This window comes from Pristiophorus japonicus, chromosome 12, assembly GCF_044704955.1.
Source record: "Pristiophorus japonicus isolate sPriJap1 chromosome 12, sPriJap1.hap1, whole genome shotgun sequence".
Lineage (NCBI taxonomy): Eukaryota > Metazoa > Chordata > Chondrichthyes > Pristiophoridae > Pristiophorus > Pristiophorus japonicus.
Window position 1 is genome coordinate 24,728,098 of NC_091988.1, and position 27,497 is coordinate 24,755,594.

Genomic DNA, 27,497 nt, shown 5'->3' on the forward strand with positions numbered 1-27,497 from the left:
AAAATTTTGTTTGCAACTTTTAAAAGCCAACTTCATTATTTCAAGAAGTACTTTTCTCACATCAGTTAGAGTTATCTGTTATATGATAAGAACGGTGAGTGGTCTCAACATTCTAGTGGTACTGCAGCTATAGGTACTTTGAATATAATATTACTTGACATAAATGTATGTGACCGGGCCATCCGAAGCAAAAATAAAGATCTCAACTTTGGAACCACATAAAAGTGGGAATGTTTTTTTTTAAGTTCTTTTTAAAAAAATATATAAATCACCTTATTAAAAATAAAAGCAGCAAATCCCGTAACCCAGAAAAATAACTGAAATACCAGTTAGAGAATGAGCTGGAAAGCCCTTGCAATTGGTTGCGGCTGAATGCAGTCCGCAAAAAGGCGGAGCTCTGAATAATTAATCCTCGTACTGGTTAAAAGACTGCCAAAAAAGATTTGCTTTTAAACAAATTCTACCTCCCACGAATGATAAAGCATCTGCTGGAAACCCCCATCCACTGAGGCAACATTAACCTTTCACTGTCCGGCTTCAACGGAAATAAAAATTGGGAGAGATGTAAAACGGGCTGCCAACTCACTGTCACCTATTTTACGCTATCGCACAAAACCAAGATCTATCCCTGTCTCTCCTTTTCCACACCCTCTATCCCTATTTGACATGAAAAGTGCTCTTTGCCTCGACTTGTGTGCAGCACCACAGGAGATTGCTAGTTTCTTAAAAACGTATCCAACTCATATTTTGTCAGGTAAAGGTTGATTCTAACCCCCACCCCCCCCCCCCCCGCCCCCGGTGAGAATGGGGTGCGTGGAGTGGGGCTTTAACTTGTCACAAAGTGTTATTCATCTTGCCCTCGCCGCACCTGTCCCCTGCAACATTTTACCAGGCAGAATTTGGACAGCGTGTGCAGCGATATGCCTGCGACACTTCAAAATGAGTCAGGTAGCTGAGGGCTTCATTGACACGCAAAAGTCAGGGACAGATGACCTAATTCAGACTCATTTTGATGTGTCGCAGGCGTATCGCTGCCGTACCCCAGATCTGGTGCAGCAAACTCTGTTTAAATGGGTGTCCAGAGCCAGACATACTGAGGAGAATTGGCTTAGCAGCTTCAGCAATGAAGGACCCGCCCAGGGTTTGGAGCCATAAGAAGGTGAAAAACCAACAAAAGCACAGATCTGTCAGACCTGTGGCCTTCCGATACTTTTGTGTGGGTCTAAGACATGGATGCTGCTTAAGAAAGACATCCAGAGATTAGGTATGTGCTGTCAGGTGCAGCTGCTGGGAATTAGAGATAGTTCGACTTTATCCGCTACACAGATGTAACACTGAGAACCGGACTTGAGAAGATTGAATTTATCATTGAACACATTGCCTGTCTCAAAAGAAGTGTTCCTGTAAACCAGGCACTGAAGATTGGAATGGAGGTCAGGATGGAACACCGACCTGCTTTCCAGACAGAAATGAAGAGACATGAGGCAGAGGGAAAAGAGCAGCATGAAGGGGAGGAGGAGCATGAGTAACACCAACCTAGCTGCCAGAGCTCTTCATCAGCAATTCATCCAAGAGCACTTCACCTGAACCATCCCTCCCCTCCCCAGTACACCATCAGTCCCACAATCCTCATCACCACTGTCCTTACTACCAATTCAGTCCAGCCTTTTGTGTCTCTCCTTCACTTTACTACAAATATTAACATTAACACCAACACAAATTCCACATTTTTTTTTTTAAATTTCACAACTCCATTCCATCTGTGTCAAATATTTAACAGAAATAATTAAGAATCAATCCTGTACAACTACTTAGTGCTGTCTTGTGTTTTCCTATTCTAGTGCTCTTACAAAGTATTTCCCCTGTGACTACAGCTTGGGAAGTGGAAAGCTGCTGAGCTTCCATTGAGGACACTTCAGATGCCCATAGTCGACGTCCCTGACCAGCTTTGGACGATGGCTTAGATGCAGTTTGCATGGATGGAGGCAGTCTGACCCAGCTGGCTGTGTGGCACTAATCGGGTCACTGGCAGAGTGAGCAGTGGAGAGCAGGCATGATGTCCTCCTGAGTTTAAGCCAATTTCCAGTCACTTCAATAATCAGGATCAATCTTTAATCAATCTGGTAGATATACTGTGTTGAATCAGAGTTTAAGACAGAATTTTGGCCCCGAGATGTCTGGTGTTTTATTCTGTGTAAATTGGGAACATCCAGATTAGATGATGTAGCATAAAATGTTGTGCAAACGCTGCACCACCATGAAGATTTGTATGACTTGGGGGAGGAAGGGGGTCAGGGTCAGAGGTGACACGTGATCAGCAACTGGGTTTTATGATATCCACCACAATTATGATATTTAAAATGTACGATAGTCACCATGGTTGCTAAGTGCATTCAGAATGGCACCTAGACACATAGCGACTAGTGCAATTCCTCCCCCCATGTCCTTTTTTAATCCCCTGGTATGACAATAGTCAACAATGCTAATTTTGGTAAATGTGCAGGTAAATGGCTTGAACAATTGTAATATAGTTCTTTTACTATACAGAAATAACATTCCTAGAAGAAGGCAGGGTTCGTGCAATTCTAAAATATATCATGATTACATCGTTCCTGTGGTGTGTATCAGAGTTAAACTGTAGCATACCTTGCTCTATTTACTTAGAATTCTCATCAGCTTTCATGCAGCTCTTTAATCTGGGAGGAAGAGAAGGTTAGAAGATTGTTTTCACAGTATTATTACATTTTTATCTTGCATTATTTGACACTTGATAACTGAAGTGCAGTCCTCAGCTGCAGTAACGCACTGTGGACTGTCATAAATGCAAAATTTATAGTACAAGTAGTAATTGGCTCCGCTCGGTGCCAGTATTCTGGCATCATATCTTATAGTTCCAATAGATAGATATCTATTCATATATTGAACTACTTTCACCTTGCTGCTTAAAAGTCTATTTTTTTTCTCTTTGGTGCAGAGTAATGAAAAAAATCTATTCTTGTTTTGGGGATTCAGTGACATAGCAGGTTACAACTACGTCCTTTCATCCTTGGGGCCTGTGTTTGAGTTCATCTGATGCTGCGGGGATACGAATCATCTTTCCCTGCCAAATGAATGAATCCTGTATGTAATTAATTTGGAAGCACTCAACAAAGTGAACCTTCTCTGAACAGTCCCCAATGCAAGTATATCTTTCCTTAAATACGGAGACCAAAACTGTACGCCGTACTCGAGGTGTGGCCTCACCAATACTCTGTACAGTTGTAGCAGGACTTTTCTGCTTTTATACTCTATCCCCCTTGCAATAAAGGCCAACATTCCATTTGCCTTCCTAATTACTTGCTGTACCTGCATACTAACTTTTTGCACAAAGACCCCCAGGTCCCTCTGTACTGCAGCACTTTGCAAATTTTCTCCATTTAAATTATAATTTGCTTTTCTATTTTTTCTGCCAAAGTGGATAACCTCACACTTTCCCACATTATACTCCATCTGCCAAATTGTTGCCCACTCACTTAGACTGTCTGTATCCCTTTGCAGATTCTTTGTGTCCTCCTCACAATTTGCTTTCCCATCCATCTTTGTATCATCAGCAAACTTGGCTACATTATACTCGGTCCCTTCATCCAAGTCGTTAATATAGATTGTAAATAGTTGCGGCCCCAGCACCGATCCCTGTGGCATCCCACTAGTTACTGTTTGCCAACTGGAAAATGACCCATTTATCCTGACTCTCTGTTTTCTGTTAGTTAGCCAATCCTCTATCCATGCTAATATATTACCCCCAACCCCGTGAACTTATATCTTGTGCAGTAACCTTTTATGTGGTACCTTATGGAATGTCATCTGGAAATTCAAATACACCACATCCACTGGTTCCCCCTTATCCACCCTGCTCGTTACATCCTCAAAGAACTCCAGCAAATTTGTCAAACATGATTTCCCTTTCATAAAACCATGCTGACTCTGCTTGATTGAATTATGCTTTTTCAATTGTCCCGCTACTGCTTCCTTAACAATGGACTCCAACATTTTCCCAACGACAGATGTTAGGCCAACTGCTCAGTTGTTTCCTGCTTTTTATCTGCCTCCTTTTTTAAATAGGGGTGTTACATTTGCCTTTTCCAATCCGCTGGAATTTTGGTAGATTACAACCAATACATCCACTATTTCTGCAGTCACCAAGCTCATGGTCTACAGGGCTGTAGTAATACCCGCCCTCCTGTATGGCTCAGAGCTCATGTACAATAGACACCAATTCGCAGGAGAAATACTACTAATGATGTCGCCGCAAGATCCTGCAAATCCCCTGGGAGGACAGATGCACCAACATTAGAGTCCTCGACCAGGCCAACACCCCAGCATTGTAGCACTGACCACACTTGATCAGCTCCGCTGGGCAGGCCACACTGTTCGCATGCCAGACACGAGACTCCCAAAGCAAGCGCTCTACTCTGAGCTCCTTCACAGCAAACGAACCAAAGGTGGGCAGAGGAAACATTACAAGGACACCTTCAAAGCCTCCCTGATAAAGTGCAATATCCCCACTGATACCTGGGAGTCACTGGCCAAAGACCGCACTAAGTGGAGGAAGTGCATCTGGGAGGGCGCCGAGCATCTCGAGTCTCATCGCCGAGCATGCGGAAACCGAGCGCAGGCAGCGGAAAGAGCGTGTGGCAAATCTGTCCCACCGCTCCCCCTTTCCTTCAACGGCTATCTGTCCCACCTGTAACAGGGACTGTGGTTCTCGTATTGGACTGTTCAGCCACATCAGGACTCATTTTTAGAGTGGAAGCAAGTCTTCCTCGATTCCAAAGGACTGCCTATGATGATGATGAGCCACTTCTTTTAAGACCCTAGGATGTAAGCCATCAGGTCCAGGGGACTTGTCCGCCTTTAGTCCCATTAGAGGCAACATCTTAAACACCAACAGCAACATCATCAACAATATATACAAACATCACCAACACACAATCCTCTACCACTCCCACCACCTCTCTTTTCCCCCCACTCCAAGCCAACCCACACCCCTGCCCCTCACCGCGCCGGTCCCAGCACGTTGTGCAGCAGTGCACCCAGAGCGCTGCTGTCGTGTTCGTCGCGGAGAGAATGGAGGCGCTGAGTTGGAAAATGCTGGCATCTCTGGACCCTCTGGTTCTGTCGGCCTGGCTGGTATGGCAAAGGAGCGGGGGAGGACGGGGGTTCCATGCCATATCCCGAGACCATCGATTGCCACACGGCATCGACAGAGTCGACGGTTTGCTGCACCGCAGTGATCAGCTGCGAGATACTGTTGGTATGCTGCTCTGCAAACGAGGCGATGTTGGCAGCTATCCCAGCCATGGCCTGGAGGAGCTCTCGACCTAGGCCCTCGACAGCTGAACCATTTCCTGCATTGCTTCCACCCATCTTGCATCATCATCTCCTTGCTGCATCCACCTGGATGGATGCGGCTTGGTGGCTTTAATGGCACGGGTGCAGCGCTTCACAACGCCTGGTCCCGCTTCCTTCGAGTCAAAGCCCAAAAACTCGGACCCCGATAGCGATGTTGTGCGCACATGTCAAGTGGGTGGAGTCCTCCTCTTCCACCTCCACGAGAAGTGGGACAAACACTGGGCCTTCTCCCTGCTCTTCCTCCTGGTCTTCGTCTCTGTATGCGGGGGCTATGGGGGATGTTGAGTGGGTGGGGTGGGGGGGTGGGGGCTGCAGAAGGAGCTGCTGGTGCTGGTTCCTGATGAGGTTGAAGTGGATGGTGTTGATGTTGCACATGGCCTTTGCGTGCCAGAGGTGGATGGGGTGCCTAAGTCGGTGCTCTCTGATTCATCAATATTTGGCAGCGGGGTGGGTGGGGGGGCGGGGAGTTGGTAATGATGACATGAGTTACCGTGACGTCTCACAGTCTTATTTCAAGGCTACATCACCACACCCTAAATAGCCGACACACAGTATATTAAAATGCATTTTACATCACATTGCATGACATGAGCGTAACATCGACCAGGGATAATGATCAACTTACCATGCTGTAGCACGGGATCACACCACCATGTGTGGTGGCACGGGGGTGGGCACCCACCAACACCAAGGCATGCTCCTCGATGTCAGCAACTTCGATGACCTCTGCTGGACCCCTCCTGTGCCACACTGCTTTGAGGTGTTGGCTGTTCTTTTCCTCTGCAGAAATAAAAGTTGCAATCTTTAACCGGTTTGCAGATGCAACACACGCACACACACTACGGCTACATATACTTTTTCAGTAGTACGGGAGTGCAACAAGATCATCTTTACTTACTCTTGCTGCCGCCACCACATCATTCCATCTCTTCCTGCACTGGTCTCCATCACGAACCATGGTGCCCACTGAGGCCTCCCCAATCTCCGGCCAAATGCGTTTATATTGGGGTGAGGCTGGCTTGCCACGACCATCCCGGATGAGCTCTCACTAACGGCGCTCCACCTCAGAGACAAGTGCCTCCAGCTCATCATCTGTAAACCAGCGAGCTCTGAGCCTTCCTGCATTGGACTTCCTGGCAGCTTTTCTACTACTCATGATGGGTTTTCAAGGTAGATGTCTGATGATTATCTTCCCTCTCTCTCTCAATGACTTTCCTCTGTAACTGTCAGGTGCAAGTCACTCATGAGATTTTCTGCGCATGCACTGCTGACCCCTTCGTCCCAATCGCGGGAAAAGTGAGGACATCAATCAAAAAAAAGATTTCAAATCTCGCGCATGCGCAGTACATAGCCTCCAATCTTTCCCGAGTCGCGAGGCCTGCTCCTACCGCCAACTCCTGCTACCGGCCGATGCCTCCCGCTGCCTGCTGCTCCCGCCAACAAAACCGGGATGAATCTCGCACCCAATCGGCCCCAGCGATAGCGACCGGTAAAAAAGCACGAACTGTCGGGGACTGTCAAAAAACGGGCGGAACTTAGGTTTGATCAAATTCGGGCCCAAAGGGTCATTGGCACACTAAGTGAAAAGCAAAACTATGGTAGCTGGAGTTCAATTAAGGGAAGTGTGAGGTCATCCACTTTGGCTGTGAGAAAGACACATCGGAATATTTTTTTTAATGGTGAGAGATGAGGGGCTGTGGAGGAGCAAATGGATTTAAGTGTCATGCACACAAATCACTAAAGGCCTGTATACGGGTACAAGAAATAATCCAAAATGCTAATGGAATGTTGACTTTTATCTCAAGGGGTTTGGAATTCAAAAGTGAGGAAATTATGCTTCCGTTGTACAGAGCCTTGGACAGATAGACCATACCTGGAGTTCTGTTTTGGGCACTGAACCCCAGGATAAATGTCTTAGAAAATGTCTTCGAAGTTTAACCCCTTATGCCCTTGTTACATTCCGGTGAATTCACCAGAATATAACAAGGGCATAAGGGGTTAAACTATGAGAGCAGGTTACATAAACCTAGCTGCATTCCTTTCTAAGATTGAACGGTGATCAAATCGAGATATTTGAAACCTTCAAATGTACATGTTGAAAAAATATTTTGAAGCACAAGATTGGAAATTATTATAGTTAGAAAATCCCTGCAGTCAATAAAATCAATTTTATTTTTCATAGTTAAACATGTTCCATCTCCTCTCATGATGCATAGCTGGATGATGGCATCACAATAGGTCACATGGGTCAAATCTGGATCAATCTTCATTGTTTACAATGGAGGGTGAAGACAAGAAAAGTAGATTCAGACATAATTTGTCAACTTCTCAAGGTTAATTTTCAGCATTGGAAGATATTTTTGTCACTATTTTGAAATACTGGGTTCCTCAGTAGTTGAATCCTAGTGTCCACAATGCTTTGATCACTGTGGTAGCTTGTTTATCCATGACCTCAACAAGAAAATGCGGTAGTCTAGAGTACCCGGTTGCATTAAAAATAACAAAGTATAACAAGGATACCATACCTGTGATTCCTCGACTGTGATGTGGGGGAGAGACTGTGTGGAAGACAGGTGCTTCCTGTACAAAATGAGGGAGAAATGGGAGGGCCTGTTTTCTCAGGCTGCTCTTGCAGCCTGTCAGCAACTAGTCTGTGGAATAGAATTGGCAGGATCAAGTTTGCAACCCATTTTCTCAGTTCAAAGGTGCATGACATGAGGAAGTTCAGACAGGGAAAAATAAGGTTTCTATATATGATATCACAGTTAAAACAAGTCCAATTGCTATAGGAATGATTGAGTAATACAGTACTGCAATAACAATCCTGAAAAAAAAACTGAAAGCATTACACTATATTTACAGTGATGAATCATGGGAATATTAACACTTCAGTTTTTAAAAAATCAGTGTTTATTTCCAATTATTTAGCTGAGACGAGTAAACACCCCACCTCGGGGGAAGAGCGATTGCAAACACAAGGCAAGACTGGGATTTGATCTTAATGCGTCTATGATCTAATGATCTAAGGATGAGATCAGAAACAACAGCAACATTATATTACACCTTTAACATAGCTGTTACTAATGGCTTTAAATGATTAGTTACATAAAAGGAATTGCACGCCTGATTCCACCTGAGGAAACTGAGGAGGTTTGTTCATTGTTTTTGGTGGTGATGATTGGTGGGAGCGTGTTGGGGCTCTCTGTCCTTTTCAAAGCGCAATTTCATTCCTCATACTGTTTTAAATTGGAGAAACCCCAGAAGAATAAATATGCTGTCAAGATTTCAGCTACTGGCAAAATATATCAGCCCATGGAGAAGACCTAATAGTAATTTATATAACAGTATTGATGCACAAGTATGTAGACTGATAGCAGTCTCCTGCCTCTTCAAACTCAATGGCTTTTGAAAGTTTCAATATTAATATAGTTATTTATTCTTTGTTTTTCTTTTCTAGATAAATAAGCAGCAACTCCAGACAGTCAAAGATCGCTTCCAGGCTTTCCTGAATGGAGAGACGCAGATTGTGGCAGATGAGGCTTTTATCAATGCTGTGCAAAGTTATTTTGAGGTAAGATTAATGCAAGATTGCAGAGTATCTTTTTGTTTCAGTTTAATCATTCCTCAGCTATGTTAGGAAATGATAATTTGATATTGTTGAATGCCATTATTTGGATGTTTTTCCTGGAAATACAATTTCATTCTTCTAAATTTGAATGCCCTTTATAAGATGCCGCTAACTATTCTGTTATATTACAATTACTGAGTTATGAGCAGTTACTTAAAATGTGCAGTTTCACTATATTGTGGCACATACCTCCTATTGGCATCTTTATTACCAGAAGTTTCTTATTATGTCTTTAACTCTTGTTGTCAATCTTTCTTTTTCCTTTCTGAATGCCTCTTACATAATTCCTCTCATTGACATCGCAATAGCTCTGTTGTCTGACTCTTGTTCTTACTCCTGTTCTCCCTCTTTCTGTAAGTCTTTATTAAGTCTTTTTGTTCTGTTTCCCAGACTCTTTGTGTACCACTGACGCACTTCCTCTCCAGATGTCTCTCCTATGTTTCTCACCATCCTCTTCTCTTGTGGAGCTCTTGAACCTAAAGAGTTCAACCCGATGACATTTGTAGAAATGCTCCTGTCTTTACCTGACACTGTGGACCACCATGCTTGATTTGTTGCGTTTGCTTATTTATTTCAGCCTCAAGCCACAAATCTGTAGTTCAAACCTCCAGAGATTTAGTTACCATCCCCTGCTTTCTTCCCGGTCCGGAGGGAATAAACAGGAAGGCCGGAGCCAGGATTAGCAATTGAGGAGGCAGGGTTTATCTAAGAAGGGCCGGGGGGCAGTGCAAGAGGGGATACTGGTCTGCTTGGAGATGAGAGGGAACAGTTGGGGATGGAGTGAGCGGTGAGGTAATGTCTGGGAGTAAGCAAGAAGAGGGGCTGAAGCCTGCCGAGCTCCAGGAAAGAGCAAGCAGGGATGCTAGAGCCTTTTGGAAATGGTAGAAATGTGTGAAGAGGAGAGGTGGCACATAAGTGCAGTGCCCCCTCCCCACAGGAATATAGAGAAAAGTTTCAATACAGGCATCATTAGAAAAATGACAGTAACCCTATTTTTTAATGTGATCGACTTCTCAATCGACCGATGCCTCAGTATGTTATAAAATGGATCTTATGACAATATTTTGTAATGATACCTGTAATGGACTTTCAATCTATATTCATATTCGGGTTCTCACTTTGCCTCCAACTCCCAGCCTCATCCTGCCTGCTCCCTCCAACAGTAGCAGTGAAGTGCAGCATTTGGAGCTGGCAGTGATGAAGTCCAGTGCCAGGAATTGGTGGTAGTGATGTCCAGCATTGGATGAAAGTTGGGAAACTCCTGTGGTTGAGGGACAGGATCTAAAGCTGGCGAGTGGCAGCAATTGGGCGAAGAGCTAGGGAACAGGACCTGGAGCCTTTAAAAGCGTAAGGGAACTGAAGCCTGGAGCTGCAGAAGCCGTATGGAGCTGGGGCTGCAGCTGTGGCGAACAATGGGAGTGGGGCACCATAGAGCAGGTTTGTCAGGTTAGCGGAAAGGGGAACGTGGCAGCCACTTAAACTGAAACAGATTCTGTGGTCATTTATCTCATTGCTGTATGCGGGAGCTTGATGTGAATAAATTGGCTGCCACATTTCCCTATGTCACAGCAGTGAACATAACAAATAGGAGCATACGGCCCCTCGAGCCTGCTCTGCCATTTAATAAGATCATGGCTGATCCGATCATGGACTTGGGTCCACTTCCCCGCCCGTTCCCCATAACCCCCTATTCCCTTATCGGTTAAGAAACTGTCTATCTCTGTCTTAAATTTATTCAATGACCCAGCTTCCACAGCTCTCTAAGGCAGTGAATTCCACAGATTTACAACCCTCTGAGAGAAGAAATTCCTCCTCATCTCAGCTTTAAATGGGCGGCCCCTTATTCTAAGATTATGCCCCCTAGTTCTAGTCTCCCCTATCAGTGGAAACATCCTCTCTGCATCCAGCTTGTCAAGCCCCCTCATAATCTTATACATTTCGATAAGATCACGTCTCATTCTTCTGAATTCCAATGAGTAGAGGCCCAACCTCCTTAACCTTTCCTCATAAGTCAACCCCCTCATCTCCGGAATCAACCTTGTGAACCTTCTCTGAACTACCTCCAAAGCAAGTATATCCTTTCATAAATATGGAAACCAAAACTCCATGCAGCATTCCAGGTGTGGCCTCACTAATACCCTGTATAACTGTAACAAGACTTCCCTGCTTTTATACTCTATCCCCTTTGCAATAAAGGCCAAGATTCCATTGGCCTTCCTGATCACTTGCTGTACCTGCATACAGACTGACCTTTTGTGTTTCATGCACCAGGACCCACAAGTCCCGCTGTACTGCAGCACTTTGCAATTTTTCTCCATTTAAATATTAACTTGCTCTTTTAATTTTTTCCACTTGCCAACATTATACTGCATCTGCCAAATTTTTGCCCGCTCACTTAACCTGTCTACACTTCAAAGTATTTAATTGGCTGTGAATCATCCCAAAGTCATGAAAGATGCTATATTCTATATGCTATAGATGCTACATGTAAGTTTGTTCTTCCGTCCTCTCCCCTCTCCTTCCCTTCCCTCCCCCGCCCCCCCCCACCCCCAATGAAGAGGCACTTTTGTCCCTCTGACATCCCCCTCTACTCCCACTACACCTAAACCCTCTCCCTCCTTGATGATCTTTTCATTGCCAGTCTCAGTTGCAAATCCTACATAATAGAAACATAGAAAATAGGTGCAGGAGTAGGCCATTCGGCCCTTCTAGCCTGCACCGCCATTCAATGAGTTCATGGCTGAACGTGCAACTTCAGTACCCCATTCCTGCTTTCTCGCCATACCCCTTGATCCCCCTAGTAGTAAGGACTTCATCTAACTCCCTTTTAAATATATTTAGTGAATTGGCCTCAACTACTTTCTGTGGTAGAGAATTCCACAGGTTCACCACTCTCTGGGTGAAGAAGTTTCTCCTCATCTCGGTCCTAAATGGCTTACCCCTTATCCTTAGACTGTGACCCCTGTTTCTGGACTTCCCCAACATTGGGAACATTCCTCCTGCATCCAACCTGTCTAAACCCGTCAGAATTTTAAACGTTTCTATGAGGTCCCCTCTCATTCTTCTGAACTCCAGTGAATACAAGCCCAGTTGATCCAGTCTTTCTTGATAGGTCAGTCCCACCATCCCGGGAATCAGTCTGGTGAACCTTCGCTGCACTCCCTCAATAGCAAGAATGTCCTTCCTCAAGTTAGGAGACCAAAACTGTACACAATACTCCAGGTGTGGCCTCACCAAGGCCCTGTACAACTGTAGCAACACCTCCCTGCCCCTGTACTCAAATCCCCTCGCTATGAAGGCCAACATTCCATTTGCTTTCTTAACCGCCTGCTGTTTCTCTCTGCTGATGCTGCTTCTCTCCAGGATCAGTCTCTGTGTTGCAGGTGAGAATCTCAAATTTATTTTTGAGACCAGAAATGTCTATTTGCAATTTGCAGCAAATAGTCTGTATCTGCAGCAAACCTGTTGTGAGCTTGATCCAGAACTAGCAGTGAGAGGATCATCGCGGAGAAACAGGGATGTCTGGCCAGATAGCTTAGGGCAACACTTTTACCACCCGAAGGAATTTGAATGCAGTGTTAGTGCCTGACTATGTTCTTGGAAGAGAGGAGAGAAAGTTGTGGGGAAGGCCTCTGTGCACCAGCTGGGAGAGGGAGGAATGGCTGTCGTTGTTGGGGCTGAGAAGGACAACACAAATAAATAACATATCTTCTGACTCACTATAATATGAGATTTACCAGTATTATTAAATTTAGTTAAATGAATGCAGGAACCACTTAAATCCATATCCATTCCCTTTGATTTTCTCCCATTCTGAAGGTATTGACTCATAGAAACATAGAAAATAGGTGCAGGAGCAGGCCATTCGGCCCTTCGAACCTGCACCACCATTCAATATGATCATGGCTGATCATGCAACTCCATTCCTGCTTTCTCTCCAAACCCCTTGATCCCTTTAACCGTAAGGGCCACATCTAACTCCCTTTTGAATATATCTAATGAACTGGCCTCAACAACTTTCTGTGGTAGAGAATTCCACAGGTTCGCAATTCTCTGAGTGAAGAAGTTTCTCCTCATCTCGGTCCTAAATGGCTTACCCCTTATAGTTAGACTGTGACCCCTGGTTCTGGACTTCCCCAACATCAGGAACATTCTTCCTGCATCTAACCTGTCCAATCCCGTCAGAACTTTATATGTTTCTATGAGATCCCCTCTCATTCTTCTAAATTCCAGTGAATATAAGCCTAGTCGATTCAGTCTTTTTTCATATGTCAGTCCTGCCATCCCGGGAATCAGTCTGGTGAACCTTCGCTGCACTCCCTCAATAGCAAGAATGTCCTTCCTCAGATTAGGAGACCAAAACTGTACACAGTATTCAAGGTGTGGTCTCACCAAGGCCCTGTACAACTGCAGTAAGACCTCCCTGCTCCTATACTCAATTCCTCTTGCTATGAAGGACAACATGCCATTTGCCGCCTTCACCGTCTGCTATACCTGCATGCCAACTTTCAATGACTGATGTAGCATGACACCCAGGTCTCGTTGCACCTCCCCTTTTCCTAATCTGTCACCATTCAGATAATATTCTGCCTTTCTCTTTTTGCCACCAAAGTGGATAACCTCACATTTATCTACATTATATTGCATCTGCCATGCATTTGCCCACTCACCTAACCTGTCCAAGTCACCCTGCAGCCTCTTAGCATCCTCCTCACAGCTCACACTGCCACCCAGCTTAGTGTCATCTGCAAACTTGGAGGTATTACATGCAATTCCTTCGTCCAAATCATTAATGTATATTGTAAATAGCTGGGGTCCCAGCACTGAACCTTGCAGGTACCCCACTAGCCATTGCCTGCCATTCTGAAAAGGACCCGTTTATTCATACTCTTTGCTTCCTGTCTACCAACCAGTTCTCTATCCATGTCAATGCATTACCCCCAGTATGATGTGCTTTAATTTTGCACACTAATCTCTTGTGTGGGACCTTGTCAAAAGTCTTTTGAAAGTCCAAATATAACACATCCACTGGTTCTCCCTTGTCCACTCTACTAGTTATATCCTCAAAAAATTCTAGAAGATTTGTCAAGCATGATTTCTCTTTCATAAATCCATGTGACTTGGACCGATCCTGTTACTGCTTTCCAAATGCGCTGCTATTACATCTTTAATAATTGATTCCAACATTTTTCCCATCACCGATGTCGGGCTAACTCCCTGTTTTCTTTCTCCCTTATTTTTTAAAAAGTGGGGTTACATTAGCTACCCACCAATCCATAGGAACTGATCCAGAGTCTATAGAATGTTGGAAAATGACCTCCAATGCATCCACTATTTCTAGGGCCACTTCCTTAAGTACTCTGGGATACAGACTATCAGGCCCTGGGGATACGTTTCATCTGTCCCGACAGTCCTTCAGCAGCTTCCCGAATAGCTATTTCTCATGTGTGATCCCAGACTGAGCTCCTTTTCTTACTCAATGTTCTTCACGACCATTCCAGTTTTGTTACGCCTCTACATAAAACATCCCAGCTAACAACCATCATTGCATATAAATTCAGCAGAGTGTTCCATGGTTCAATTAAAGCCAGTAATTGCAACAGCTGGTGTTTAATTACTGTACTTTCATGTTTATTTGGTAATAGTGATTTAGAAAACAAACTATATGAACAGTAATATTTTCTTTGTCTGTTTAATGCCAGTTAGATTGAGGTAAGTAGTTATAATATATAGTGAATTATATTTAAATATGACCATTGGAACAACAGTTATATTGTTCAGAAGTGATTTACATTATTGCAGTGATCCATTTCGAGTGTGGTTTGTATGGTGAAGTTCACATGTATATGGCTAATGTACATTCACTTAATTAATTTTTAGGAATGTGTGCTTGGCATATTCACTCCCCGGTCAATTCACGTGGATTATGCATTTGTGCTGGTGTCCCCAGTTTTTATTTCTGACTAGCTGTCAATCTCTGAGTTAGGATTGAGGGACAAAGAATGGAGGTCCAGTCTGTGAGTGAGCAAACCCTGCATTCTGAAATTGATCTCCACTGCAAAAAGTCTCTCGGAACAAACTTAATCTTTTTCATAAAGGTTCTGCCTTTTTCATGTTTTATCATAGAATAGTATAGCACAGAAGACGGCCTTTCGGCCCATCGGATCTACGCCGGCTCTTTCAAAGAGGAAAAGAGTTAGTCCCACTCCCACATTAATCCCTGCAACTTTTTCTCCTTCAAGTATTTATCCAATCCCCTTTTGAAGGCTACTATTGAATCTGTATCAACCACCCTACCACCCTATCAAGCAATGCATTTCAAATCCTAGCCACTGGCTACGTAAAAAGGTTTTTGCTCCTGTTGCCTCTGTTTCTTTTGCCAATCACTTTAAATCTGTGCCCTCTGGTTATCAACCCTTCAGCCATTGACAACAATTTCTCTTTATTTACTCTAAACCGTTCATGATTTTAAATACCTCTGTCAAATCTCTTCTTGGCCTTCTCTGCTCTGAGGAGAACAACCCTAGCTTCTTCAGTCTATCCATGTAACTGTAATCTCTCATCTCTACAACCATTCTCATAAATCTCTTCTGTACCCTCTCTAAAACCTTCACGTCCTGCCCAGAATTGGAAAAAAGTACCATTTATTTTCAACTTCTTGATCTGCTATTGATAGATTAATTAGTATTTTGTTGTGAAATATTTGAGAATTTAATTTGAAACATTGTATTTCCAGAAGTGGCGGAAGGCTTGAGAACCAGAGGACACAGATTTAAGGTGACTGGCAAAAGACCCAAAGGCGATATAAGGAAAATCTTTTTTACGCAGCGAGTGGTTAGGATCTGGAATGCACTGCCGTAAAGGGTGGTGGGGGCAGATACAATCGTGGCTTTCAAAAGCGAATTGGATAAGTACCTGAAGGGAAAAAATTGCAGGGCTATGGGGAAAGGGCGGTGGAGTGGGACTAGCTGAAGTGCTCTTGCAGAGAGCCGGCACAGGCTCGACGGACTGAATGGCCTCTTTCTGTGCTGTGTAACCATTCTATGATTCTAAGTTTTTTTTTAGTAACGTCTAAAAGAATTCATGAAAGTAATTGTTGTTGAAATTACTTCACATTCTAGGTGTTTCTGAAAAGTGATCGTGTGTCCAGAATGGTGCAAAGTGGTGGGTGCTCTGCGAATGATTCCCGAGAGGTGTTTAAGAAACACATTGAAAAGCGAGTTCGAAGTTTGCCAGAGATTGATGGCCTCAGCAAGGAGACAGTCCTGAGTTCTTGGATGGCAAAGTTTGATGCAATATACCGTGGTGAAGAGGATCCACGCAAGCAACAGGCCCGAATGACAGCTAGTGCAGCATCAGAGCTGATCCTCAGCAAGGAGCAGCTGTATGAAATGTTTCAGCAAATCCTGGGGATCAAAAAATTTGAGCATCAACTACTGTACAACGCATGTCAGGTGAAGCAATTTTTTTATTTTCTATTATGGCCAACTCTGTTGACTCAATGCACTGATGAAAGCAGATTGCTGTCACAATTGGGTTCAGTTATTTGGTAAATCTTCTGTGATTCCAATTTTGTAGAACAGCCAGAGGCAACAGTTTTTGGACACCACAATCATGAGGTCTGATTTGGTTACAACATAGAGATAAAGAAGTAGAAACAATTTGATGTCTGAGAGATGATAGCAGGAAGTTGTTATTTTAGAGTGATGTCACCAGATAGTTCTAACTCACAATATTGTTAAAGCTGTCCAGGTTTCCAGGCTCCGTCTTGTTTGCTGTTGAATGATTTGTCTGTCACAAGACTGTACCTTTTACCTGGTAACTGAAGTAAAATATTACTTCGTCACATCTCTGAAATTCTGCTTTTTGGAAAAAAAATTTAACTTTTTGTTGATGGAGGGATATTTTAAAATTTGATAAATTTACAGCAGCACACATTTGTTAAAGCTCAATGAAGGTATAAGTTTATGTTGGGTGGAAGCGCAAAAATGGTTATAATGAATCGGCAGCCTGTTTTTCACTGTCTGATTTTCTTTTCCATTGAAGTTAATCGTGTTAATATTGCGAATTATAATATTTAGGATAGTGATAAGAATCTGTACTGGTCTGGAATCTGAGGAGGGAGGACTTATATTATTAAGGACAATACGATTAAGGGCTGCACATATTAATCTTGTTCATAATGGAGAGTGATGGTGATTGAGTGATGGTGATTGAGTGATGGTGATAGTGATTGAGTGATAGTGATTGAGGGTGATAGTGATTGGTGAAAGTGATTGAGTGATGGTGATTTGTTTGCTCAGGCCACTTAAAGCCCCATGTATTATTAAAAATACTCAATACCATAAACATCTGATGGCAGCCGCAATTAAGTCCCCAGTACGTCACGAGTCGTTTTTAAACAAAGTAATACAAGCAAAGACTGTTTTTTTCACTTGAACAAATAGAAACTAAGCAATGGGAAAGAGATCAAAATGAATTTTATGTGTTGGGTCATTTAAATGAACAGGCCTTGGGGAGAAATTTGGTTGGATAGCGCCCCTCACGAGGACGATACAGGGACACAAAAGGGTTTGCAGCCGTGAGCATTGACATTCACTCTGCTCAGAAAATTCAGTGTGCTGGTACCTGCGGCGCTGAGGAATATCATACTGGAGTGTCGCGCCAGTGTACAACGCACCAGGCATCGACACGGAAGCAAAATTTGGTTTGCTCAGCACTCGTGGCGCTCTGTAGTGACACCGCCAGAGAAAGCTGGCATGCAGAGCTGTCCCGGGGCGCTCAGGGACGGAGTGACTGCACGGGATAAGTGTGATAGTTTTTGTTTGCACTTTAACTTTATTTGAAGTGAGTAATGTATAGGGACTTTTTTGTGTTTGCTGTTCCGATTTTCTTTTTGCAAGGAGGCCTCGCTTGGGTCGCTCTGAAGCCGGCTCTTTTAGCACGGGATATTCAGTTGCGCACCCGGCCTACCGCCTTAAGAGAAGTGTGGAAGGCTTCCCTTTGCGCTCCACTCCACTCACACTGTTCCTGTCGCTAAAAGTTTTCCAGCACTAAATTTAGTGTCAGCCCAACATTAGCGCCTTCGAAACCCTCCAACCAAATTTCAAGCCCAATATCCGAACATTCACAAACATGTGTGTTGTAGGGTGGAGCACGCAAACACGATGAGTGAAATTTTCTTGCGTTATTTTGTTTTTTAATTCATGAATAATTTTTGAAACACAGCCATAAAACAGCGCTATTCTATGTATACGTACAATATATTTTGTCAAAGTAATAATAGTATAAATATCTGTCAAATACCAGCACAAATCTCTGTCATAATATTGTGTTTCTCTGTTAGTGGCAGCTGCTCTGCTTAGACGGACTCGGGTACACTGTGTTTGGGGACTAGGATCTAAAGTAACATTTTTAACAGTTGAAAATTACTCCAAGCCTGGAATCTTTAGTCACAACATTCTATCTATATTGTCTGTTAATTGAAAGAAATTTCCAATAATTAAAAGAAAATAACTGCAAATCTGCAATAAAGCAGGAAATGCTGGGAATATAAAGCAGATCAAGCAGCATCTGTAAGAAGGAACGACAGATGAATATGTGCGTTGTGTTCCCTTTATCAGTTCTGATGAAGGGCACACACTTACAATCATAAGCTGTCTCTTTTTATTTATGGATGCTAGCTAACCTGCTGTGTATCTCCAGCAATGTTTGTTTTTATTTGAAATCTCCTGTTAACTGTTTCCAACATCATGGGCCCAAGTTTCCACACGATAAAAAACGGGAGCCCCTCCGAGCTGGGCGCCCGTTTTTAGCGCCTAAAACGGTGCCTAAAAAAAAACTCGCAATTCTGGAGCGTTCTGCAGCTCCTTGTCTCCTTGGCACTGCGCCGATTTTGTAAGTGGGAGGGGGCGGGTACTATTTAAATTAGTTTTTTTCCTGCCGGCAACGTTGCGTGTGCGCATTGGAGCATTCGCGCATGCTCAGTGTGAAAAAAACATTGGCACTCGGCCATTTTTGTAGTTCTTTGTAGCTGTTTAATTTTTGAACATTTTTTAATAAAAGCACGTTGCCATCAGCACATCAGCTCTTGCAGCCTTCTCACTGTCTCCTTCCGCCCCCCGCGGGAACGAAACGGCTGTTCCCTTCTCCCCCCCCCCCCTCCCCCCCGCGGCAACGAACGCCTGCAGAATTCTCCGTGCCTGAAGCACTTTCACACAGGTAGGAAGATGGTTTATTTAATCTTTTCTTTGCTTATAAATGTTTATCCAGGTTGGATTTATTTGTATAATATTTGTAGAAGTATAAATAAGGATTTATTGTAGAATTTAATGAGTTCCCTTCCCCCCCCCCCCCCCCCACCTCGTTCTGGACGCCGAATTTGTAACCTGCGCCTGATTTTTTAATGTGTAGAACAGGTTTTTTCAGTTCTACAAAAATCTTCACTTGCTCCATTCTACTTTAGTTTGGAGTACGTTTTCACTGTGAAAACTTTGAAATCAGGCGTCAGTGGCCGGACACGCCCCCTTTTGAAGAAAAAATTCTGTTCCAAAGTAGAACTGTTCTACCTGACTAGAACTGCAGAAAAAAAAATGTGGAGAATTGCGATTTCTAAGATAGTCCGTTCTCCACCAGTTGCTCCTAAAAATCAGGCGCAAATCATGTGGAAACTTGGGCCCCATAAGTTAACAATGCAGTTGCAGAAAGTATTTTTGCCCAGAGATGTGTACCCATTGTGATACAGGTGCTTGTGTCTCTGGATTGCACTCGAATTGCTTTTTGCAAATGTTTTGCTCTCTTGTCACAGATGCTTACATTGATGTGATGTAGTGGCAAATTTTAATCAGTGCTTAAAGGAGCAAATAAGAAAAAAATATCTTAGCACTTTTGCTCCTATAGTGAATACAAGTTGTTACATTTTCTGGGAGCACTTTGAATCCAGTTACAGAATTTAGAGAGCTGGCGATGCAAGAAAGAACATGTATTTACATAGCGCCTTCCATAACCTCAGGACGTCCCAAATGGAGTGTAGTCACTGTTGTAAAGTAGGAAACGTGGCACCCAATTTGTGCTCCCACAAACAGCAATGAGATAATGACCAGATAATCTGTTTTTTAGTGATGAGGGATATATATTAGCCAGGAGCTGGGGAGAATTCCTCTGCTTCTCTTCGAATCGTGCCATGGGGTCTTTTACGTCCACCTGAGAGGGCAAAGGTTTAACATCTCGTCCAAAAGACTGATGCAGGCCAAAAGGATTGTAATTTAGATTCACGTGGGCCAGTCATTCCAGACCAGGATCTCAAGTTAGACATATGACAGGAAGTTCAATGTAATGGAAAGGTTCAGCTGAATGGATGTTGTGGTATTGAAGTTTGCAGATGTAAATGTGATGCTCTTCTTAACTCCCTCTTGCTCGCTTTCACATTCTGCTTGGATGGAGACTAGGGGAGGGGCAAAATTGCCCCATGCCCCATTTGGGGTGTACAATTTGAATTAACTGAAAATTTAGCGCCCAGCAAGATGGGCAGCTAAATGCCCCGGAAGCTAAATGTCTTTGAATCAAAAGAAATCCAGGACGGTATCAGAGGCTGTCGGGGCGCCCCAGCCACGATAGATTCCCGACCCGCGAAGCTGTCATTGGCTTCGACCCATGCCAATCTTACATCCAACGGGGCAATTTCCCCCGTGGAGCGCAAAGGGGGCGGCGCGGGGCGATAAAGGATTGGCTCGCACGGCGATGACCTCATCATCGTGTGCGCCCCCTCCTGGAGCGAAAAGTACGTGTCACGGCACAAACATATTTTCGTCCACAGCATCCTGGGGGCAATTCCAGGTGGGTCGCTTCCACCACCTGCCCCAGGCGATAATTCATTAGCACGCTGCTAACAGAGCTTTTGGAAAGGGGCAAATTCATCCACTGGGGCTCCAAAATTGCATTGTGAGTAATAGTGTATGAATGCTTAAAATAAATGGGTTAATGCTCTGCTAAAATGGAGCACAAAGAAATCTCAGGCAAACATATTAAGTGTTCATATGCTATTATCCCGTAACATAATTTCAAAGCCGAGTATTTTAAAGCAAGCTGATTATGATGCAGTGTTAACCCACACCTGAGGAAGCAATTTAAGATTCCCTCGAATGAGGGGACATAATCTTCAAACTAGAGCTAGGCCATTTAGGAAGGAAATGAGGAAGCACTTTTTCAGACAAAGGGTAATAGAAATATGGAGTTCTCTGCCTCAAAAGACTAGGACAATCGGAGATTGACAGATTTCTGTTTGGTAAGGGTTTCAAGAGATATGGAGCTGAGATACAGATCAGCCATGAATGGTGGAGTATACTCGGGAGCTGATTGGTCTACTTCTGTTCCTATGTTTCCATGACATCGATAGCGTGAGACCCAGGTGATTTTAACTCCTGAGGCTCACTTTAATAGGATTAACGAGCTGCTCACCCGAACATACTGTGATTTCCAGCAAACTACCCAAGGCCTATTTAAAGTACTTCTTAAAGGGAGGTTGTGTTCCTTGCTTTGTAACAATGCTGGACAGAATTCTGTGACCAGAAATGAGTTGGATGGCTACCCAAGGTTTTTTGATGCCTTCCTGGAGGTCCTGGTGGAGAAGATCAGGGCAGTAATGGAAGTACTGTTCCCCAGCGTGACTATCCCAGCAGGCCTGGACAGAGGTGGCTGAGAGGGTCAGTGCCAGGAGCATCACCCCCCAGGATCTAGGTTCAACGTAGTAAATGCTTCAATTACCTCACATAAGCAGCAAGAGTAAGTATAGCTTTCCATTTCTCCACCTCTCTCAACAGCACCTGCCAACATTGCATCGTTCTTCTCCCACTCTTAGCAAATGGTCTTTCTGCACAAATCCTGCACATCTCCACTTACTTTTTCAATGGCCACTCACTAACATTCGCTCTCTCTGCAGGACAAAAGAGCAAGATGCCTGGTAGAGGAGCAAGGCCTAATAGTCCTCATCCAAATGGAGCACAAATCCCTGGAGAGTGGTAGCCCAGGAAAAGCCATGGCCATCTGGGATGACACGGCTGGTAGATCATCTGAGCAGGGTTTCTGTATATTGCTTTATTTAAGTAATGCAATCCGTCATTCCCCTCAGCAACTTCACAACTTCAAAGTGCGTTCTGAAGACTGTCACCTGGTAATGTCCATTCTAACTCTTGTCCCTTTTGTCTTTCGTCGAGATCTTTCACAATACCTGAACCCTGCAGAAGAAGATATCTCGCAATCTTCCTGTTGTGCGCTTCATCCCTCCCAAGCACTAACACAGACATTCTGCATGGATTAGTCAGTGAGCTAAAGGGATCTGCAAATTCTGCACATGGTGAAACACCCAGCCCGAGTCACTGGCAAAGCATGGGTCTCTGATCCAACAGAAAGCAAGCCCTCTTGCAGGAGGCTGCAGAAGTTTGCAACAACCTGCCCAGAGTAGTGCAGACTCTTAATGTGCTGGTCTTCAGATAGGTCCAAGAGACTGGCTTCTGGTATGTACACCCTCGGTGCTGGGTATGGACTCCTATGAGCAGCCCCCCTCACCAGCTGCGGTTCATGCTGGTCACTGGTTATGCTGCTGATGCTACTCTTATTTCACCACTTCTCGCTGCATCCAGATGAAACTGCTAATAATAGCAGATAGAGCTTGCTGAGAGTAAGTAAGGCAGAAAATGCCAGAAAGAATCAATCTGGAAGCTGGAAACTCTCCTGGCAATTCAAACAGCACAACGGCATGTATATTGTATGATCCAATTCCCTGCAGGTGAGTGCTTCTTTAAATACTGCTTCAGTGGCTCCGGAAGACCAATCCAGCTACGTTTCACTGGCAATGTCTCTTTAAAATGGGTTTGGAGTCTTAATTGCATTATCGGACCTCTAATTACATGTATTCACATGGCCCCTGTCTGTTTCTGCCGAGCTCCATGGCCGACAGAAACAAGTGCATGGTTAAAATGGTGGCCAGTGGGAATTTGTGACTTTATTAAGCCCATAACAAAAAACAAGATAAAAGATGCTGATGACTGAGGCACAGTTCTAAATCAGAGGCGACTGTTGAATTGTTTATCAATATCATTCTTTTTGTGTAAAGTTGTGCTGCTCAAATCGACAATTTCTGGTCAAATAAGGCACATCTGTATTTGGAGTACGGGCCAAACAAATGTCAATGTTTAATTGTCAAACTGTCTCTGGACATTCTGTAGATTTTCCATTGCAGTTCTTTAAAGTATGAAATCATTTATTGCATGAATATTTCACTCTGTCAGCTTGAGACAGATTGGGAAATTACTGAAGATACTCTTGAGGTTGCCAGCGCGCTCTCCACGCTGGTTTAATGAAAAACTTCCTCAAACATTTGCTGAGTATGGTTGTAGATCATTGCATGACAAAGGATTCACCAATATATTTCATAAACGTAGGAATTTTAAAAATTGCAGTCTGCTGGATAGCATCCAATTAATTTCCCAAATTGGTACTGTCTCTATTAACCACTCCAGGGGTCACCATCATTGACATCCTGTAAAAGCCTGAATTCGTGGTTTGGTCTCTTACTAGCAAGACGGTCATCAAAACTAATAATTACAGCGAATGGCTGTGAGTAGTGGAGATTATTTATTATCAATGAAGTAACTTTTGTTCAGTAAATGGTGTACTAAAATACATATCATTACAGCTTCAGCAATTGTTATCCTTTGTGAGATCATCCTTGACATGCACTGTTTCATATTTTTATTTGTATTAGATGCAGACCAAGTTAGCTCAAGCTATGCTTAATCATATTTTAGGTCGCATTGTACTTAAATCTCAATTGATTTATTTCATAATTTTATCTATACAGTATAGAATAACTCAAAAAAATAAACCGCTAGTATTACCTAAAGGAAGTAGAAAGAACACAAATCCATAATGGTTTTGTTCCAGTGCACGGGAAGAAATAAATGTGGCAGTCTTGAGAACAACACAAAAAGCTCAGTTTAATTCTGGAAGAGTAAGGACCGGATTTTGGGTTAGGAATTACGGTGAGGGTCACTGTTATTATGGAGTAAATCAGACTGCAACTTCCAGCCTCCACAAATGCACAGTTAAATGCAGAAATCCATTAGTTGCTGACAGAGTTACCCAACTCCTCCACAGGGTATGTTGTTGCATTCATCGCTGATAAACTCAACACTGAAATCGATGCAGTGGTGTGAACTTGGAGTACTTGCCCACTAGTTCCCCACTAAAGATGATATAAAAAGTTAGGGCTAGTGCATTAAGGCGCAAGTGAATTTTTTTATGGTGTGAGAAGTGATAATCACTGCCAAACAACCTCTCTGGCCCTGAAAATGTAATTTTGTAAGTGTGGAGTCTCATTCCTTCAGAAGTCAATGGGGCGTAAATTATGGCCTTTCCGGGTGCATGCTCGGCTGAAGAGGCCCCGCAAGTTCCGGGTTTAGCCGCACGAAGTGCATGTGCCTAAACCCGACACTTGCGACCTGTCAACATTAATTTTGAACGATCGTACGCATCCCCAGGAGAAGGGCCTTCACGGGCAGAGATTATTTGCCCAACTCCTGCACAGCGAAAGTCCTTAAAACTCTGACGCCTGATAAAAGCAGGGGTGAGACCTGCTTTTACTAGCGTAAGAGTTTTAAAAGATAGAAAAATTACATTTTATCACTAATTTTTATATTAAAAACCCTGTCCATGAAGGTAAGTTTATTTTAACCTTATTAAAACATGTTTTGGGAGGGTTAAAGTTACCGCCTCCCCCCCCCCAGCATGTCTCAGTGAGGATTCTTCAATCTGATTGGTTGAAGAATCTCGCTGTTTCTTGCCTTGCCCACAGATGCCCTGTAAGAAGGTGCCACGCTGGATCAGATACTGGGTTCGAACAGGTCTCCACAAAAACTTTATTGACCTAATGGTAGGGGAGAATAAGGTAGCTTTCTAAAAAGCCAGGGCCGTTTGAGATTTTGAGCTCAACATTGAATCGGATACCCAGCAGGGTGTATCTGTGTTGAAAAGTGGTAGTGTGGTGATTATGGTACTGGACTACTAATTCAGATATTATGACTTCAGTTCTCACCAGGGCATGTTGTGAAACTGAATTCAATAAATCTGGTCATTTGTGAATTGTTGTAAAAACCCAAGTGGCTTATTAATATCCTTCAGCAAAGGGAAACTACCATCCCTGCTGCTCTGATCTACACGTGACTCTAGTGCCATACCATGTGGTTGACTCTCAATGCCCTCTGAAGTGGCCTAACAAGCACCTTAATTACCTGAGATGGACAATAAATATAATGTTACCCACATCCTGAGTTTTTTTGATCAACAGCTGCAGATGGAAACCCAGTACACATTGTCATGAAAATGCACCACTTAATTGTGACTGAAGCAAAGTCATATTAATTTGTTATATCCAAATAGCCTCGACTCCCTTGTGTTTTTATTTGTACTATTCGGCCTTGGTTTTCTTTCTTTTGCAGTTACCACCATAGGGCTGGATTTTCGGCTCTCTTGTGGCTCTGTTTGCACCCCAGAGGGGCGGTAAGTGGTGTTTCTGGACTTTACGCCAGGCGTCCAGGTTTTAGCAACCGGCCGGTAAATTGGCCTCCTGATTTGCGGCAGCGCAAAAACTTACCGTCCCGTCCTCCAGTTTGACTGAGATCATGGCATGCATTGTTGCGCAACGCTACGCTAACGCCCCGGATGGAAAATTTGGCCCTTACGTCTCATTTAATGTACGCCCCAGGAAACTTCTGAAAAAGATGGTGGTCCCAGGGTGCAGCAGGCGGTATTGTCAGTGTTTTTAATTAAATGGATGAGGATCCTACATCGCAGTTCACTTTTTCTGCAACGGTTGGGAATGGAACATTGCGTGAATGTCAGATTTGCAAACGTTCCTTTGATCTGCCATTACAGTCTTCCAACGACGTCGGAGAAATAGTTTTATGGGCCACTGGTAGCTCACTAGCGTATCATGCTGGTTGGCATTGCCAGGAGTTGTCAAGCTAGGAGAAGGGCTGCTGGCCATGTCGGGCCACGGCTGAGAGGCCAGAAATGTAAGGGGAGGATGGCTTACCCCTCCTTGGGTTTCCAGGCACCAACAGCCATACCTCCAGCTTTCTGAGGAAAAGTGTGTTAGAAGGACGCGCTTCTGAGAGGAAATGCTGACACAGACATGCCCCCTGCTATCTATGCCTTGTCCGCTCTGGAGGCAGCCTTCAATATCCCCCTCAACAGGTCTCCGAGGCCATTGTGCTGTGCTGCATGCTGCACAACTTGGCACTCATCAGGGGCCAGGCATTGCCAATGGGGATTGCAGGCCCACCTCTGGTGGAGGAGGATGACGACGAAGATAAGCCTGGTGAGGCCCCTATTGGATAGCCACCCAAACCACGGGGGAAACAGGGTGGAGATGCTGCTGGAGCAAGAGCTGCACGTCGCCAGCTCATAATGGGCTGGCTTGCTTGAGTCGAGTAAGCTGAGGGATGCATCTAATACTGGCCACACTATGTGCTGTCATAAAGGTACATCTATGCTGAGCTTCGCAATGATACACAAGACATCAAAGGCTCAAAGTTATAATTTAATGCACAAAAGTTTCAAAGCCGACCTCCCAAACAAAGGCAACGATTCAATGAACAAACAATTTGAAAACGTCACCGAAAACACCAAAAGCAAACGACACTTCAAGCCATCAAAACAAAACTATACAATAAACAGCATCCTGCTGCAACTTTCTCAGGTTACATTAAATTGTAACAAATTAAGTATCTACAGAAGCACTCATGACATCTGAATGCATTTGCATCACTTTGTGCGACCCCTTATTGGGACTTGCCCTGTGCTTTTCCACCCCGAACCTTTACCCCTCTCCCACGCCTGCTGCTCCTCCTCACTGAGGTCTCAGTGTGTACAGCAAGGCTGCTCGAGGACTGCTGTGTTAGGGGGCAGACAGTGCAGAGGATGTATGAGGATGCCCTGGACCAGCTCTGGGCCTAGAAGGCCCGGTTACGGACTACTGCACCTCATCATCAGTGGAAGCAGTCACTGGTAGCTGGGGTGTGGACCACGTAGGATGCATTGTTGGAGAGTCAGCGGTGGGAACCGGAATGCTGTCATCCTGAGGAAAGACAGCACCTTCCATTTCCTGGGAGCCACTGAGATTCCGACGGGGCTGGGCATTAACACCGGGAGCACGATGTGTCTCCACAACTTGCTGGTCTGCTTCGGCACCACCACTTCTCCTTTGGACAGTGAAGAACATCGAGAGGATGGTACCAGTCATTGACCAGATCACATCACCAAGCTGGAGCGTAGCTTGTGCCTGCGATTTGATTGAAGCTGCAACGTGATCAATGGCACGCGCCACTCACTCTGGAACGCCAATGACACTGTTGGAGGCCACCTGCCTCTGTGAGTGGGCAATGATGGCCTTGCTGGAGTCTGAGTTATAAGGACAATTCGT

The 27,497-nt window shown here is 44.1% G+C and overlaps 1 protein-coding gene across 2 annotated transcripts in view; it reads left to right on the plus strand.

The window, feature by feature from the left end:
- Positions 1-27,497, plus strand: part of cadpsa (Ca2+-dependent activator protein for secretion a) — a 603,717-nt gene that overhangs the window by 72,165 nt on the left and 504,055 nt on the right. For both annotated transcript variants that reach the window (XM_070894664.1, XM_070894665.1), the window contains exons 2-3: positions 8,849-8,962; positions 16,141-16,473. In XM_070894664.1, coding sequence (XP_070750765.1) covers positions 8,849-8,962; positions 16,141-16,473 — 447 coding nt within the window. The remainder of the gene's footprint in view (positions 1-8,848; positions 8,963-16,140; positions 16,474-27,497) is intronic.